The sequence below is a fragment of the Aythya ferina genome, assembly GCF_964211825.1.
Source record: "Aythya ferina genome assembly, chromosome: 3".
In the NCBI taxonomy this organism is placed as follows: domain Eukaryota; kingdom Metazoa; phylum Chordata; class Aves; order Anseriformes; family Anatidae; genus Aythya; species Aythya ferina.
The window spans coordinates 1,600,855-1,615,325 of record NC_140298.1 but is presented as its reverse complement, the minus strand read 5'-3'; the positions used below and the strand labels follow the sequence as shown (position 1 = coordinate 1,615,325).

The following is a 14,471-nucleotide window of genomic DNA, read 5'->3' as shown; positions in this document are numbered from 1 at the left end:
CAACCTAATGATCTTGTCACTGCCTTGATGCTTCTGCAAAGCACCGGTGTCCTTCTGCAGGATTGCTGAGGGTAGGGGAAGGTTATTAAGATGATATCCAGATTGATATATATGAGTCTATGTGGGAATGTACGCTATAAGACAAGTGCCCATGCAGAAGTCAGAAGTACTGCATCTGCTGTATTTTCATAGCACTTTTGTGCCTTTACCTGGCTGGACTTTCACTGAGAACACAGTAGAGGTGACTGACATTGATGTCCCTGTCTTCTGCCTACCAGGGCCCTTTGCTGGCTTGCAGAACGCGTGCTGAGCCTTTCCTGATCTCCTAGCCCATGTAAGTGATTCTCTAAATGATCCACTTAGTGTTGAGACATCCAGTACACCATTGCTTCACAAATACAGCACTCCCATTTAAAGTATTTAATATTTATACTGTATTTATTCTTTATCCCTTTACTGCTACTGTTGTTTTTTTTTTCTTTTTAAATCTTATTTGCTGCGGGAAGATGGATGTTTCCTTACTCTAGCTTCTGAGCCATCAGGGAAGGGTATTCACACAGGAACGTAGCGCAGAAGCGCAGGCAAGAGAAGATGCAGCGTGCAAACCTGCCTTAACTTTTTATGATGAACAGTTTGGGGTTTGGGGCAGGTGTGTTGGTGGTGTTAAGTCAACAGGGAAGAACCCTGAAGCCTTGAGTGGCCAGCTGTTGACTCAGTGTCCTGTTAAGGGTAGGGCTGGGCCATGACTTGTCCTAAAACCTCCTAAACCCTCCAGGTGCATTCTCTGTGCTGGCTTCGCGGCTTTGCAGTGCCTGTCCCTGTGCAGGATGGTGCTCCCGCCGCAGGACAGGACGGACAGGGACCATTTGACATGCAGGATGGAATAGATCAAAACCGAAGTCCAAGGGCAGCCGCGTTTGGGGCAGCTGCTGCTCAGCATCACCCCTGGCCCCTTTCCCCCGGGGCTCTCCCCGCACGCAGGGCGCTGCCAGGCCCCGCTCTCTCCCCGTGCCTCAGCGGCTGCCGCCTCCTTTTGCTCTCCTCCTCCCTCTGGCCCGGGGTCTCACCCCCCGCTCCCTCAGCCCTTCCCCGGGGCCGCGGCGCTGCCGTGGGGCCGGGCGCGGGTGCGAGCTCCGCGGCCTCGCCTCAGCCGCCGGCGCCGCGCCGGGGGGAGCGGGGCGGGGGCCAGGAGGCGCCGCCGGGGCCCCGGCGCCGAGCGGGGAAGGGGCCGGGCCGGGCCGAGGCGGCGGGCGCCATGGCGGGGCGGGCGGCGCCTGGCCGCGGGCAGCCCTGAGGGAGCGGCGGCGGCGGTGGCGGGCGGCCCCCGCCATGGGCCCGCCTCGGCCGCGGTGAGGCGGCGATGAACGCGTCGGGGCGGCTGCCGGCGGGGGGCGAGGAGGAGCCCCCCGGCACCGCGCTGCTGCCGCTGGGCGGGAACGGCAGCGCCGCCGGGGGGCTGCGGGAGGGCACCCACACGGCCACCCTGGCGGCCTGCGCCTCGCTGCTGGCGCTTGTCTTCTGCCTGGGCTCCTACGGCAACCTCATCGTCTTCTTGTCCTTCTTCGACCCGGCCCTCAGGAAATTCAGGACCAACTTCGACTTCATGATCCTCAACCTCTCCTTCTGCGACCTCTTCATCTGCGGGGTGGCCGCCCCCATGTTTGCCTTTGTCCTCTTCTTCGACTCGGCGCGAGGCGCCCCGGGCACCTTCTGCTTCGCCTTCCACCTCACCAGCTCCGGCTTCATCATCATGTCGCTCAAGACGGTGGCGGTCATTGCCTTGCACCGGCTGCGCATGGTCCTGGGGAAGCAGCCACACCGCGCCGCCTCCTTCCCCTGCACCCTGCTCCTCACCCTGCTCCTCTGGGCCACCAGCTTCACCCTGGCCACCCTGGCCACCTTGAAAACCCGCGGCTCCCGCCTCTGCCTGCCCATGTCCAGCTTCGCCAGCGGGGAGGGGAAGATTATCCTCTACCTCTACGTCACTGACTTCATCTGCTGCGTGGCCGTGGTGTCCATCTCCTACGTCATGATCGCCCAGGCCCTGCGGAGGAACGCCCAGGTGAGGAAGTGCCCGCCCGTGGTGGCCATGGACACCTCCAGACCCCAGCCCTTCGTGGGGCCCCGTGCCGCCAGGGCTGAGGAAGGCATGCAGAGCGCCTTGCCTGCCTTGTACAGGAACCAGAGCTCCAGCAAGCCACAACACATCCAGGCACACGGCTACGCCAAGCACCTCAGCCTGCCGCCAGCCCCTGCCACCAGCCGACTCCAGCTTGTGTCAGCAGTCAACCTGTCCGCAGCCAAAGACTCTAGGGCAGTGGTGACGTGCATTGTCATTGTGCTTTCTGTCTTGGTGTGCTGCCTGCCCCTGGGCATCTCTTTGATGCAGGACATGCTGTCCAGCAGCGGGAGCTTTGTGCTCTACCAGTTTGAGCTGTGTGGATTTACCCTAATTTTTTTCAAATCTGGATTAAATCCTTTTATATATTCCCGCAACAGCGCTGGACTTCGGAGACGAGTCCTCTGGTGCCTGCAGTACCTAGCCCTTGTCTTTTTCTGCTGCAAGCAGAAGACAAGGCTTCAAGCCATGGGCAAAGGCAGCCTGGAAGTCAATAGGAATAAGTCATCCCACCATGAGACCAATTCAGCGTACATGTTGTCTCCAAAACCCCAGAAAAAGCTTGTGGATCAAGCCTGTGGTCCCAGTCATTCCAAGGAAAGCGTGCTGAGTCCCAAGGCATCTTTTGGGCATCAGCACTATGCACAGAGCAGCTCAACCCCCATGAACACCCGAATCGAGCCCTATTACAGTATCTATAACAGCAGCCCTTCCCAGGAAGTGAGCACCCCAAATAGCTTACAGCCAGTGAACTCAACTTTTGGATTTACCAAATCCTATGTTGCCATGCATTATCACACCACCAATGATTTGGTGCGAGAGTATGACAGTGCTTCTACCAAGCAGATACCGGTACCCTCGGTGTAACCTTGAGAAAGCAGTTCTGGTTCTGATCTAGCTGGTTTAGTGGGTCCCCATTTTTGCTTTTGTTAATGATTATTGTAAACACAGTGATACTGCTGCCAATTAAAAAAAAAAAAAAGGCAACAACAACACTAGTGTTAATATCTAGCTATTTGCATTTCAAGTGAATGCTAGGGTATTACTTCTGTGTTATTTTCTTGAATTTCTGTGGCAAGTCAGAGGGGGCAGTATTTTAGACTTGTATTTGGAATCATTACACCAGAATGTTTTTGTTACAAAATTTTACCACTGGACCCGTTAAAAAGATGTTAGTGCTATAACTACGTGATTTGCTACGTTATGAGGTAAAATATCTCAGAGTACAGTCTGAGGCTGTGGCAGAAGTATTATCTGTTAAATTGCATACTTGCCATATTTTCAAACAGGAAGAACTGGAAGGATGCTTGGTATTTTAATACTTAGGTTTAAACTTGCATTTGCAGAAGGTTGGAAGAATTGGTGGTATTTAGCTGTAGCAAGTGTCAGTAATAACAAAATTTCCATGAATTTCAGGTGAAGTTTAGGATTTCAGCCTTTCAGCCTTTCAGCTTTCCAAAGCAGGACGAGGCATTTTACAAACAGCAGTATCCTGCCACTGGGGAGGGAATTTTGAGAAGTGTCATGGTACCATAATGAACCTCTGAAGTGTGTGTGTATATATATGTTGATTTCTGCTGTACATTTATTTTAAGGATTGGTGCCATTATATATCCCAAAATAATATATTTGGATAAGTATTTTTCACTTTCTAGAAATAACCGTCCGATACCGATTACATGTTTTATTGAGGATAAATACAAGCATTGCAATATTATAATACTGACAGCTATTAATAATGCACTTACCTTTGGAGTATTCTAATTCATAAACTTACACGAAGAGTAGTGTTGCTGGTTGTGTTTTCGTTTGACTACTTAAAAGCAGGAAATGGAGAGATGCAGCTGTAATACTCATGACAGGTAAAACTGACAACTGTTAATAACTGTTAATTAAATGTTAATAACATTTGTTGAAACATTATGACTGAGTAACAAGACGACTACAAGTTTTTGAGATTTTCTTGGGAAGTCTACCATCAGTTTGATTTAAAGACTAATAATGTGTCTACTCATACTCTTTATCTAGTGGTTGACACAGTGAGCAAATAACAGAAGTTAAATATTTTTTCTAAATTCAACCACTTGTGTTTTGTAATGTGTTGTGGAAATTCCATATGAAACAGAATAATCTGGAGGCATTTAAATTCTTGACAATTACTGCTTGAAGTGGCCAGATCTTTTCAAAGCAAGCAATCACCCTTCAGCTTCTATTGACTTCAGCAAAGCCTTAGTATCTCCAGAATAATTGTGCCACAGACTTTTGGTGCCTCGTGATAGGAAAATGCCACATCTTTAACAAAGTGATAGTGATGGAAAGATGACTTGTTACTTTAGAAACATTTGCATCATTGCCGTGTGTAAGTTGTTGGTTTAGGCTATTTGTTGACTAAACAATTTTCAAGATTTTCCTGGAAGGCTATTACATTATGAACACTGTTCTTTAACACTCTGAATTTTAATTAATTTTGAATAATTCAAGACAGCTTTATTGCAATAAAATGTTCTGAACAACTTTCTAATACAAATGTAAAATTGGAATTATTTCAATAAGTCTTTTTCTTTCTGCCCAGATATTTTTCTCTATAAACTAATAACATGGTTCTTACTGAAGCAATTACAAAAGATAACTAAAAGATCTGTCGTGTTTTGTTTTGTTTTCCTTTTTGTCTTTGCATTTGTCTTCAGTACAGAACGTCCTAATCTGGGGGAAAAAATATGTGGGATCTGTTTCCTTAACAGAAATTATAATTTCAGATTGGAAAGAGTACAGGGAAGGGCCCCAGAAGCGGTTGCGAGGTGGGGTCCTGTATGTACCTTGTGGGAGTTAAAGATGTGTGTTAGGACTGGTTTTGACATATTAAGCAGGTTTTGAGTTTGCAGCATGTGTGCCCAATTCCATACCATTCATTTGTTTTAGATCACATGAACTTCATCACATGATAGAAAGTTAAATCCTCCTTACCTTATTCACAAAATTAATTTGTGTGAGTACTCATATGGGAATGAAGGGAAGAAGGTGCACCTTGAGGACAGAAGGAGGTTTTACTGCTTTTATGTGATGTGTAATTAAGACAAATGAAGTGAAGCTCCTCAAAAACACTTTGCAATATTGTTCTTCTGTTTAGCCCCTGGTGCCCGTTGTGCCCTTTAAACAACCAACATGTTAATAAGTTTATAGTGTTAGATAGGAAAGTGTAACAACTTCAATCTGTGGTAGGAACAATATCCGATTAATTTTTCAATTCTCTTTAGTAACTTCTGGGGGAGTAAAAAGGAGTGATTTGATTTTGAAAATAGGTAGCCATGACTTTTTAGAAGTATAATCTAAACCCAAGCAATCATTTATATGATAAAAATTACTTGCTTTAGACTCTTCTGTGGTGTATCTTTTCTTTTTTTTTTTCCCTTTATTCCCTTTGTGGTATTAATACCAGCTTCTGCTGAGCACAGAACCAGTATAGCATGACTGAGAAGTGTGAAGTTAAAATATACAAAGGCAATTAATTGGAAGCAACATAGTGCTGGAAAAAGATGGAAAGTGTATGGGAAGACAGACTGAGAAGAGAGGAAATGTGTAAGAGAGTAAGTAATGTAAGTATCTGAATACTGAACAGTTTAGAAAAAGTAGGTCTTAGTTATGGCGGTCCATGTATGAGCAAGAAAGTATCTTGGGAATATGAAAGTAGAAAATTCTAAGACTGGTAATGCACTGCACTTTTCTTGCTGCCCGTATGTATGCTATGAACCTGCTTGCTGCAGAACTATTAAGAAAAAAGTAGGAAGATTTAACAGGAACTTCATGTGGGTAGTATGACTATCCAAGAACCTGATAGTTAATGCCAACACAGTTTAGAGTGGATATGAAATGTTTACTCCACGAATTAAAGCATTTTTGATTTGTGGGGTTAAGGTGAAGCCATTGTGGTGGAATAGGTTTTCCAATATACATTTTCAGTGTATTTTTCAGCATCTTCTGAAGTCACTGGTGTTGGCCACTGTCACACAGGTGGTACTAGACCAGGTAAAGATAAGTTATTTGGATTTGCTCATCTTATGAATGAATCCAGGTTGTGGTATACTAAATGATTTGTTCTCATCTGATACTTATTTACTGTCATGGTTTGTTGATTTCACCTCAATGTAGGAGTAAGATCAGCTGATTTATTTTTTTCCCCAAATAAAAATTAAGTAGCAGTCAGTGATGATAGCGACTATGCAGAGACGGCGCTGATTCCATTTGAAATGGATTAGGCTGGTTGTGTCAAGTGAAACTTTCTTAAATCTAAATATTATACAGACTTTTTTTGCTTATTGTTCAGAGGTTTGCGATAACACTTTAAATAAAGCACACACCAGTTATTTAACAGTAGAGACTGACACACTCGGCTAGCTCTTTCTTGACCATCTGGTTGTATGTGTTCATCTGCAATTATAAAGGATTTATGTCTGTCGTCTTCTGCCATGTAACCAAATGATACAGCACTGTGGATTTGCATCTCTTGGATGGCTACATTAAGTAAGTCTTTAATCTTTTCTTGCTAAACCACAGAAGGAAAGTTTTACCTGTCTACTACTGTAGTTTGTGTCTTTCTTGTACATAGACTTAGTGTGCTCTATATCTGAAGCTGTACTAGAACAGCGTCTGAACTACGTCCTTGTCTTTGAATGTCACCACTTTTTATTATTTCTGCAATAATCTCCAAAAGATATTTAGGATATGTGCTGTGACTCAAGCTGTTCTTCCTTTCAGGTGACATCCACAACATTTTAAGAAATGCTAGAAATAGCTGAATAAAATCAAACAAGCAGAAATGAAAGGCTCTTCATCAGTGCTGGGATCTCAGCCCTTTGGATAATGGATTATTTTTTTCAGGCTGATTAATGTGCACCCTACAAAACTGTTAGTAACCTCCCATGGGATTGATCTGAGACATACCCCAGTTGCAACACAGCAGGCTTTGCAGAAGGTAATCACAGAAACACTTTTATTTGACTGCAGGCTTTCCAGGCACAATCTTTACAAGTTCTTTTATCTCATTCCATCTCATACATATCTTGAGTGGGTCCATTTTCTGCTCTCACAATAAATGGTTCATTTGTTGTTTTTAGGACAGCTGCTAGCTGATGCCAGAATATTTTCTGTTTGTGTTCTTCAGGGCTCCATTTTAAGTAGGTTTTTCTTTTCAATAGTTTTCTGAGTTTGCTGAACTTCTGTGGAATACTGTTGGGTGGGAGGTCTTCCAGCACAATCATAATGAGGGAATCGTGATTTTCATTCAGGACCTGGTGTTCAGCAAAATACAGTTCATACTGACACCAGCAGCTGTTTACAAAACCGGGAGAGAGAACAAAAAGGACTTTATGGCTGTTCTCTATGCAGTTAAAAATGTTGCCAAGGACAGGATGTCCTGGTTTGAAATCTCTCTCGTGATAACATATTTTGAATCCGTCAGTTTCCAGTCTTTCCAGGAGATTCTCTTTCGTCCAATTTGCATCATGTTCACTGTATGAAATGAAGGCGTCAAAGGGCTTGTTTTCTGGCCTCTTCTTGTACTGCTTCCTCTTTGCCATACACCAGTACCAACCCATTTTCACGTACCACAGCCCATCAAAACGCCAACATAAGCCTGTCAACACCAAAACAACCAGAACGGCAACACAAGCTGTGATGGCCATCTGAATGCCCAAGGAGCAGTGCAGAAGTGTGAGATTACTGTCCTCCACCAGCGAGCCCCGTCTGTCTGGTGGAAAGCTGCACCTGAGATTTTCTTTGCCGTTTATCTGCAAGTGTGGGGTATGGACGTAGACGTTTACAAACCAGTACAAGTCACAGTTACAAAAAAAATGTTTGCCTTGAACAGTCAAAATGCTCAAACTTGTTAACTGTCCAAAAGTGTCCTCCAATATGGTTGTGATGGTGTTGTCGCTAATGTCCAACTCCATCAGAGAAACTGGGAGAGAGCCACGCTGTAGGAAAGAGATCTTATTCCCCGATAAATTAAAATATTTCAGCATTGGAAGAGATTTCCCAAAGTGATCAGGGAGTTCTGAAATTAGATTGTGACTACCATCCAGATTAGTGAGCAAACGAAGTTGGCCAGTGGGTTCCAGTCTGGTTATTAGGTTTCTAGAGACATTAAGGAATTCAAGTTTCCCTATGGTTTTGGTTAATGACAATACATTCAACTTATTTTTACTAATATCACATTTTGTTAAAGTCAACGGGAAGTATTCGGGATGCATATCTGTAACCTTATTATTTTGAATATTAAATACTGTTAAGTTGAAGAGAGATTTAAAACTAGGGGGTATTATTTTAATATCACTGTTACTTATGTCAAGGTGCTGCAGGGAGATAGGTAAGTCAGGAAGCATGGAAATATGATTGCTGCTGAGATCCAAAAAGAGTAATTCTTGCATTCTGTTGGCAAACCATTCTGGAAGTTCTACAATGGAGCAGTTGGAGATTTTCAGGTGTTTTACTTTTTCTGGAAGGCTTTCGATGGGTGTACCTGCCTGGTTTCTGACTAATGAAATTGCACTAATATGTACACTACCAGGGGCAAACTTTGGAGCTGTATTGTTGGGTTTTGGCTGTACAGTGTATATGAAGTGATTTCCTTGAGCATACATATTTTCTAAGTTAAATAGCTTTTTAGCAAAATTTTGAGGTATCACACTTATATTTGTGAAGGACAAATCGATTACTGTGATGGCTGGAGGGAGGCATATCGCTTCCAGGTTGTTTAGGGGATTGTTGCTAATATTTACAAAAGAAAGGTTGCTGAAGGGGAAGTGACAGATTGCTTCCACATCTATATTGTCAATTGTTATGTTGTTGTAACTGACATCAATAGACTGTACATTTTTCATCGGCAAAAACAGGATGAATAGTGATAGAAGATCCATTTCCAGGTCATTGTGACTAATGTCAAGCTCCAAAACACCATCCAGCTGAGCTTGGCAGAGGTCTGGATCTAGTTTTTCCGTCAGCTCTTCCTCAGACAGTTTGCTCTTTGACAGATCAAGAGTCCCGTTTATTGGTAGTCCACAGCGGTTAGGCCTCAGTGTGGCTGTTGGAGAGACCATTGTATTTTCCTCTGCTCTTCGAAGATGCCTTGTACTTCGTCTGAGCCTCAGATTAACCTTTTGCAGGTCAGGTGGACTTCCTGAACGTGGCAGCTCTACAGCTGATGCAGAAGGCTCCATAGCAGCCTCTGTTGATTTTTCAGAGGCTCTGCTAGTTGCTAAGAGTTTCTGGTGAGGTGCAAGACCAGATACAAGAAATTTCTTATCATTAAAAGATAAATTCACAGAAACAAGGCTGAGCAGAGTCTCAATTGCGCCAGGTTCAATGTCCTTAATCTGATTGTAGGAAAGGTCTAAAACTTCCAGTGCATCAAAGCCTTCAAAGTCTCTCTTGGTTATTTTTTCAATTATGTTGTGTGAGAAGTTGAGAGCTCTCGCCATTTTGGGAGCTTGTGCTTCTGATACAGAAGAGAGGTTTAAGTACGAGTAGTTATAAAATGGGAAGGCAGACTCAGTAGGAGTTCTCCAAGTTAGGAAGCCATATGCTCTGCTGAATAAGAAGGAAGTGAAGTAGAAATGAAGAGTTCTGATAAGGATCCCCATCCTAGAGAAAAGAAATTTTAAATCCATCATTTTAGTATGTTCTACCTTGCATAACTGAGTATGCTTTAAATAAGTAATAAATAAATAACTTATTAAAAAGTACAGAAATTGTTTCATTAGTTGTATCTATGAATGCCTTGTTATCTACACATACACACAAAAAAGAAAGTATCTTGCTTCGTTGTTACTTTCAAGAGGCAATACTAAAGGACAGTGTCAGAGAACAATTTGAAGGAGCATACTATTCATTTCAGTTCACTGTAATGACTGAGCATTTTCTATTTTTTTAATCCCTTCCCCCTTCCCTAGGTAGGTAGTAATCAGCCTTTATAAAACATCTTCCCATTGCATTCTCTGAACTGCACTTTCATAAATGCTGCTTGAGGGTTTTATGCTCCTCGTCATGGCACACAACGACTGAGCGAGGCTGAAACCCGTTCAGTCACTGAAGTTGCGTGTTCAAGAGCAAGTGACAGGGAGCTCTGTGTAGCTGTGTGATCGCCTGTCTTGTGATCACATCCCCTGTGGTACTTGGTGCCTTGCTCTCCGCCAGGAATTGACCACTGAACCTCTATTTAGCCTTACCTGTCGGAGTAAGGAAAAGAGTAAATTTGCTCTGAAGATGAATTCCGGAGATGTGTATGTGGTGCCCTACACCAGGAGAGGTCACTGCCTACGTACCCGCTCATCCCTGAAGACTTCCCCTTGTGTGGCAGTATCACCCCTCACCTCCTCTCCTGCCCCGTCTCTCCCGGTGGCTTCCTGACACTGCTTCATGCACTTCCACATCTTGCATTTGTTGCATGAAAATGCAGATGCGTTTAGCTTTATCCTAATCCCTGTTGCTGTCCACCAGACTCAGATTCCCATGACTAACTGAGAAGAAGGAAGGAGAGGGAAGCCGCAGACCTTCCAGCCTGTCCTCAGCCCTCAGCCAGCAACAGCCTGCCCAGAGCACCCTGCAGCCCTACCTTGTGCCTCTGCCGCCGTGCTGGTAAGCAGTCCTGGGGCGTTCAATGCCTTCCAGCTTCTAAGGATGAAAGACAGTTGATGGCTACCTCATGCCTCCAGTGCCTTTCCCTGCCACCAGCCTCTGGAGCTATGCTTTTGTAGTGCCGGCAGCAGGGCGGGTCAGGCTGTGGGGAAGGCTGTCTTCTTCGTGTGCCCAGACTGTGGTGTTTTCCCCTCTCACGGTGAGAAATCTTCCTGTTGGGGAGAGCCCGTTGCTGAGGGGAAAACAAGGTGTAGAAATAGCTTGTTTTAAGGCTTAGAGTCTGCTGTGAGCAGTGCTATCTCAAGGTAACCACTGGGCTTTTGGCTGCTTGCTGCAAAGTTACAGAAAAGATAGGGATGAGAACCATCACTGACTGTGAGGATGTTCTGCAACAGATGTCCTACTGCATTTTTTCAGCTTTCATGTGTGTGGGGGAGAAAAAGTGTCATTAGACTTAGAATTGAAAATACAAGAGTTGGTCCCACTGCTGATGGGCAACTGGAAGCTTCACTCCTGCTTGAGCAGCACAGGAAGGGGCTGAAAGCACCTGAGCACAGTGACAAAACTGATCTGTTCCTCTAACATGACTTGTTTCCTGGCTGGTGAGATCTTCTGGGCTCTTTTAAGTGCAGGACCACTTTCAGCATGTGAGACCTTATGTTCACAAACAGAGCAATTGTACGTCTTGTGCACTTTAGCTAGGGAAAAACAGTAGGAGATTTTCTTAGTATTTGTAGTGCTACCCAGAAAGGTGTGCACTTCGCTTCAGTTCAGGATGTCAGCAGATGGGAAGTCAACAGAGATTGCACAAGATGTTGAGCACTGTCATCTGCTCTGCTTTTTCTGCTATTTATTTATTTTTTTATTTGTTGTTCCACTGTTTTGTAACTGCCAGTGACTGGAAATTCTTACGGTAGCCCGGGGGCTCTCATGTCCAGTCCCAAGGGGCTGGAAAGCCCCATGGTTGTTTGTCTTCCCTTTCTAGTCAGACTTGGCACTTTCCTGCCCCATCAGGTTCTGGAAGTGCCCTGAAGTCATGCCTTCTTCAGACAGATCCTAGCTTGTTTTAGCAGAAAAGACAGGAAATTAAAAGCATTTCGGACATGTCAGGATACATTCTTGAGGTGACTCCCTGTAGCTATTTCTCCCCAACAAGTCTTTCTTCTTTTATCTAAATACAGCCATGCTCTTTTTGAAACTCAATCCATAGTTCCATCTCCGAGAAAGCAGACGAGCTATATTTCTAGCACAGGGCTGTCCAAACTGCTTCAGCTGGTCAAGAAAGTAAATCACAATTGGAAATAATGAACTTTTAAAAATTATTTTAATATTTTTTGGTGCAAGGATAATTATTATACCAACATGTCATGTTGGCATTATTCTAACATTTGTTTCACCCGGCATTCTTTTTTTTTTTTCTTTTAAATCTTTAAGACAGTCTTATTCTAAGGATTGTGGAGGAACAGCAGCACACAAGAAAGCCTTCTGCGAGTGAGTAGGAAAAATACAAACAACATGGTTGAGAGCAGAACCAAGACAGATTTAAAGAATCCAGTTGTTGATGTTAATGTCATAAGGTTAACATTAAAGTATTTGTGAGCATAGGCACATGGATGGCAGATTAGATGAGACTGTACAGGACCTGCTCAAATCCAGAAAGAATGAGCATCAGCCTTCAGGAGCCCAGCCCTCAAAGGAGCTTCTTTTATTAAGGTGGGCTTAGAATTGGATGCTGGATAAAAACTGGTAAGTCGTATCTGTATAGCTGTACAAATAGGATATTTATCACCTGGAAATGTACTTCTCTGCCTCTCTGCAGGAATAATACCATTCATTTCTTTACCATTTGAGAAAATTGTTTCCAAGCCTGATTGGGTTATTTTGTCCCTTCAGCTAGACAAAACTTTTCAGGGACTGTCTTGCCTTGCACACTGTGCCACTGACTCCTTTGAGCTAAATCTACCAGCTGTGCAGATGTCTTACATAAGTATTCCCTGCTTCTTCATTTAGTCCTGCAGGTAGTTAATAATTTTTGAGTTTAAATGACAATTAAAAATTAGCTTTAAAATGAATCCCTATTCTCTTAAGTCTAATGGCCGCTATATTTAATCAGTATCTTTGAGTGGAGATGTAATTAAAGACATAGCAATAATCATATGACTCTTTTTTTTTTTTTTTTTTTTTTTTCCTACAGAAAATTCTAAGTTCATTTCCTAATTGTCAATTATCAGGCCTTAGCAAGAAGTGAGCAGTGCTATTCTACACTGGTTTGGGTTGTGTATGAGGAATCCACCAGTTACTGAGTGACAAGTGAGTTTTAAGAATTTCTGTACTGATAAGGTGGGACAGGGGATGTTGGTAGGTGCTTGTTGCTGATGCTCATTCTTTCTGTGTGGATGAATCCTGTATTCTGGGGCTTAAAATAGTTCATTCTTTGAACTGTTCTCATTGAAATAAATATCTTAGATAAGTGGCGTGTTTCACTTTCACAAATCTACTTTCCGTTCATGTAATTTCCTTTGACTAATTGCAGATTATATTGGTACCATTACTGCAAATTTACTGTCTGCCTTTCACATTATTTTCTACATTGCTGTTTCTTGAATGAGCATGGAAACAAATGCCTCTCAGGCTGAGATGCAAATCTGCATCATACCTTGGGTATAAATCTAAGCAGATTGGCACAGAAACCTGCAGAGCTCCAATTCTGCTTTGTACTTTCTGCACACCCAAGCGAGCTTATTTTTCCCCATGTTTGGTACGGAGAGGTTCCCACGTTCCAGGGCCTGCCTGGGAGAGGGTCATAGAAGGAAGTTACATGTATTCTCAGTTGCACGTTTCTTCCAGGTTCAAATGTATTAAAACACAAACTAATGCTGGAATAAATTATTTCTAGCAGTATCAAGTCATGGTCTCTTCTGCCTTTTGTGTTTTTGTGCACATCTTTCCTCCTCCCCTTCCCATCTTGGTTCTTCTTGCCTGTATCAGCTGTTGGTAGGGGAGATATGGGAGAGGGTCAAAAAGAAAAGTGTGTTCTTTATATTTGTGGATTTAAGTCCCCCCGTTCTCCCTGAAAAAGTCTTATGCTGTCTGCTGGACTGTCCATAACTTGTGTCATGTATTGCACCATGTAGTAGTTCCTTTCAGTAAAAAAGGGGGAAAAAAGTTCTCATGACTTGGAAAGTTTTCATGGCTCATGATCTCTTTCTTTGGTTTCTGTGAGCACAGAGGAAGTGAGGAGTGGAGCAGTGCTACAGCTGGGCCTGGAGCAGACTGGCGAGACCCTCTGCTGACCTTTCTTGGCAAGGGTAAGTGACTGACTGACAGTCCAGAACAAAAACAGTTAAACTTAGTAACGAGCATAACATATGCCATCCAGTTCTTCTTCATGGCACAGGATTGCACTGTTCCATTGAAATTGGGTGCCTCGAACTGAAACACATGTTCTGAAAGGCACCATGTCTGGTTCTCAGAGCCAAAACTAATCAGGGGTCAAAGTTCAACAGTGACCAAAAAGTCTCCCAGCCTCAATGCACAATAAATACATGGCTGGAGAGCCCGTCAGTGGTAGTCCTGTGGTGCCTGGACCTGATGGGCTGCCTGGCAAAGGAGATGTCTTGACAGAAGAACGGGAGGCTGGGGCGTGGTGTGGATTTGGCTGTTAGTTCTTTTGGGGGGTAAAATACCTAACCAACCTGAGCTTTTACAATTGCTTAATGCTTTA

At 43.8% G+C, this 14,471-nt stretch overlaps 2 protein-coding genes across 5 annotated transcripts; one reads left to right on the top strand and one right to left on the bottom strand.

Annotated features, from left to right (window-relative positions):
- Positions 1-293: 293 nt before the first annotated feature.
- On the top strand, positions 294-3,112 carry GPR75 (G protein-coupled receptor 75). 2 transcript variants are annotated; one of them, XM_084513551.1, is made up of 2 exons: positions 294-334; positions 1,579-3,112. In XM_084513551.1, coding segments are annotated over exons 1-2 (1,410 nt in total). In that variant the 5' UTR covers positions 294-332; the 3' UTR covers positions 2,987-3,112. The 2 variants fall into 2 exon arrangements, with proteins under 2 accessions (XP_084369677.1, XP_084369676.1); XM_084513550.1 differs by lacking the exon at positions 294-334 and having other exon boundaries at positions 1,250-3,112.
- A 3,966-nt stretch (positions 3,113-7,078) lies between these two features.
- Positions 7,079-11,055, bottom strand: LOC311433886 (toll-like receptor 2). 3 transcript variants are annotated; one of them, XM_084513547.1, is made up of 2 exons: positions 10,725-11,055; positions 7,079-9,754 (listed from the first exon to the last, which is right to left on the bottom strand). In XM_084513547.1, exon 2 carries the CDS (start codon positions 9,751-9,753, stop codon positions 7,156-7,158), a length of 2,598 nt encoding a protein of 865 aa, XP_084369673.1. In that variant the 5' UTR covers position 9,754; positions 10,725-11,055; the 3' UTR covers positions 7,079-7,155. The 3 variants fall into 3 exon arrangements, with proteins under 3 accessions (XP_084369673.1, XP_084369675.1, XP_084369674.1); XM_084513549.1 differs by having other exon boundaries at positions 7,079-9,700; XM_084513548.1 differs by having other exon boundaries at positions 7,079-9,697.
- Positions 11,056-14,471: the final 3,416 nt, after the last annotated feature.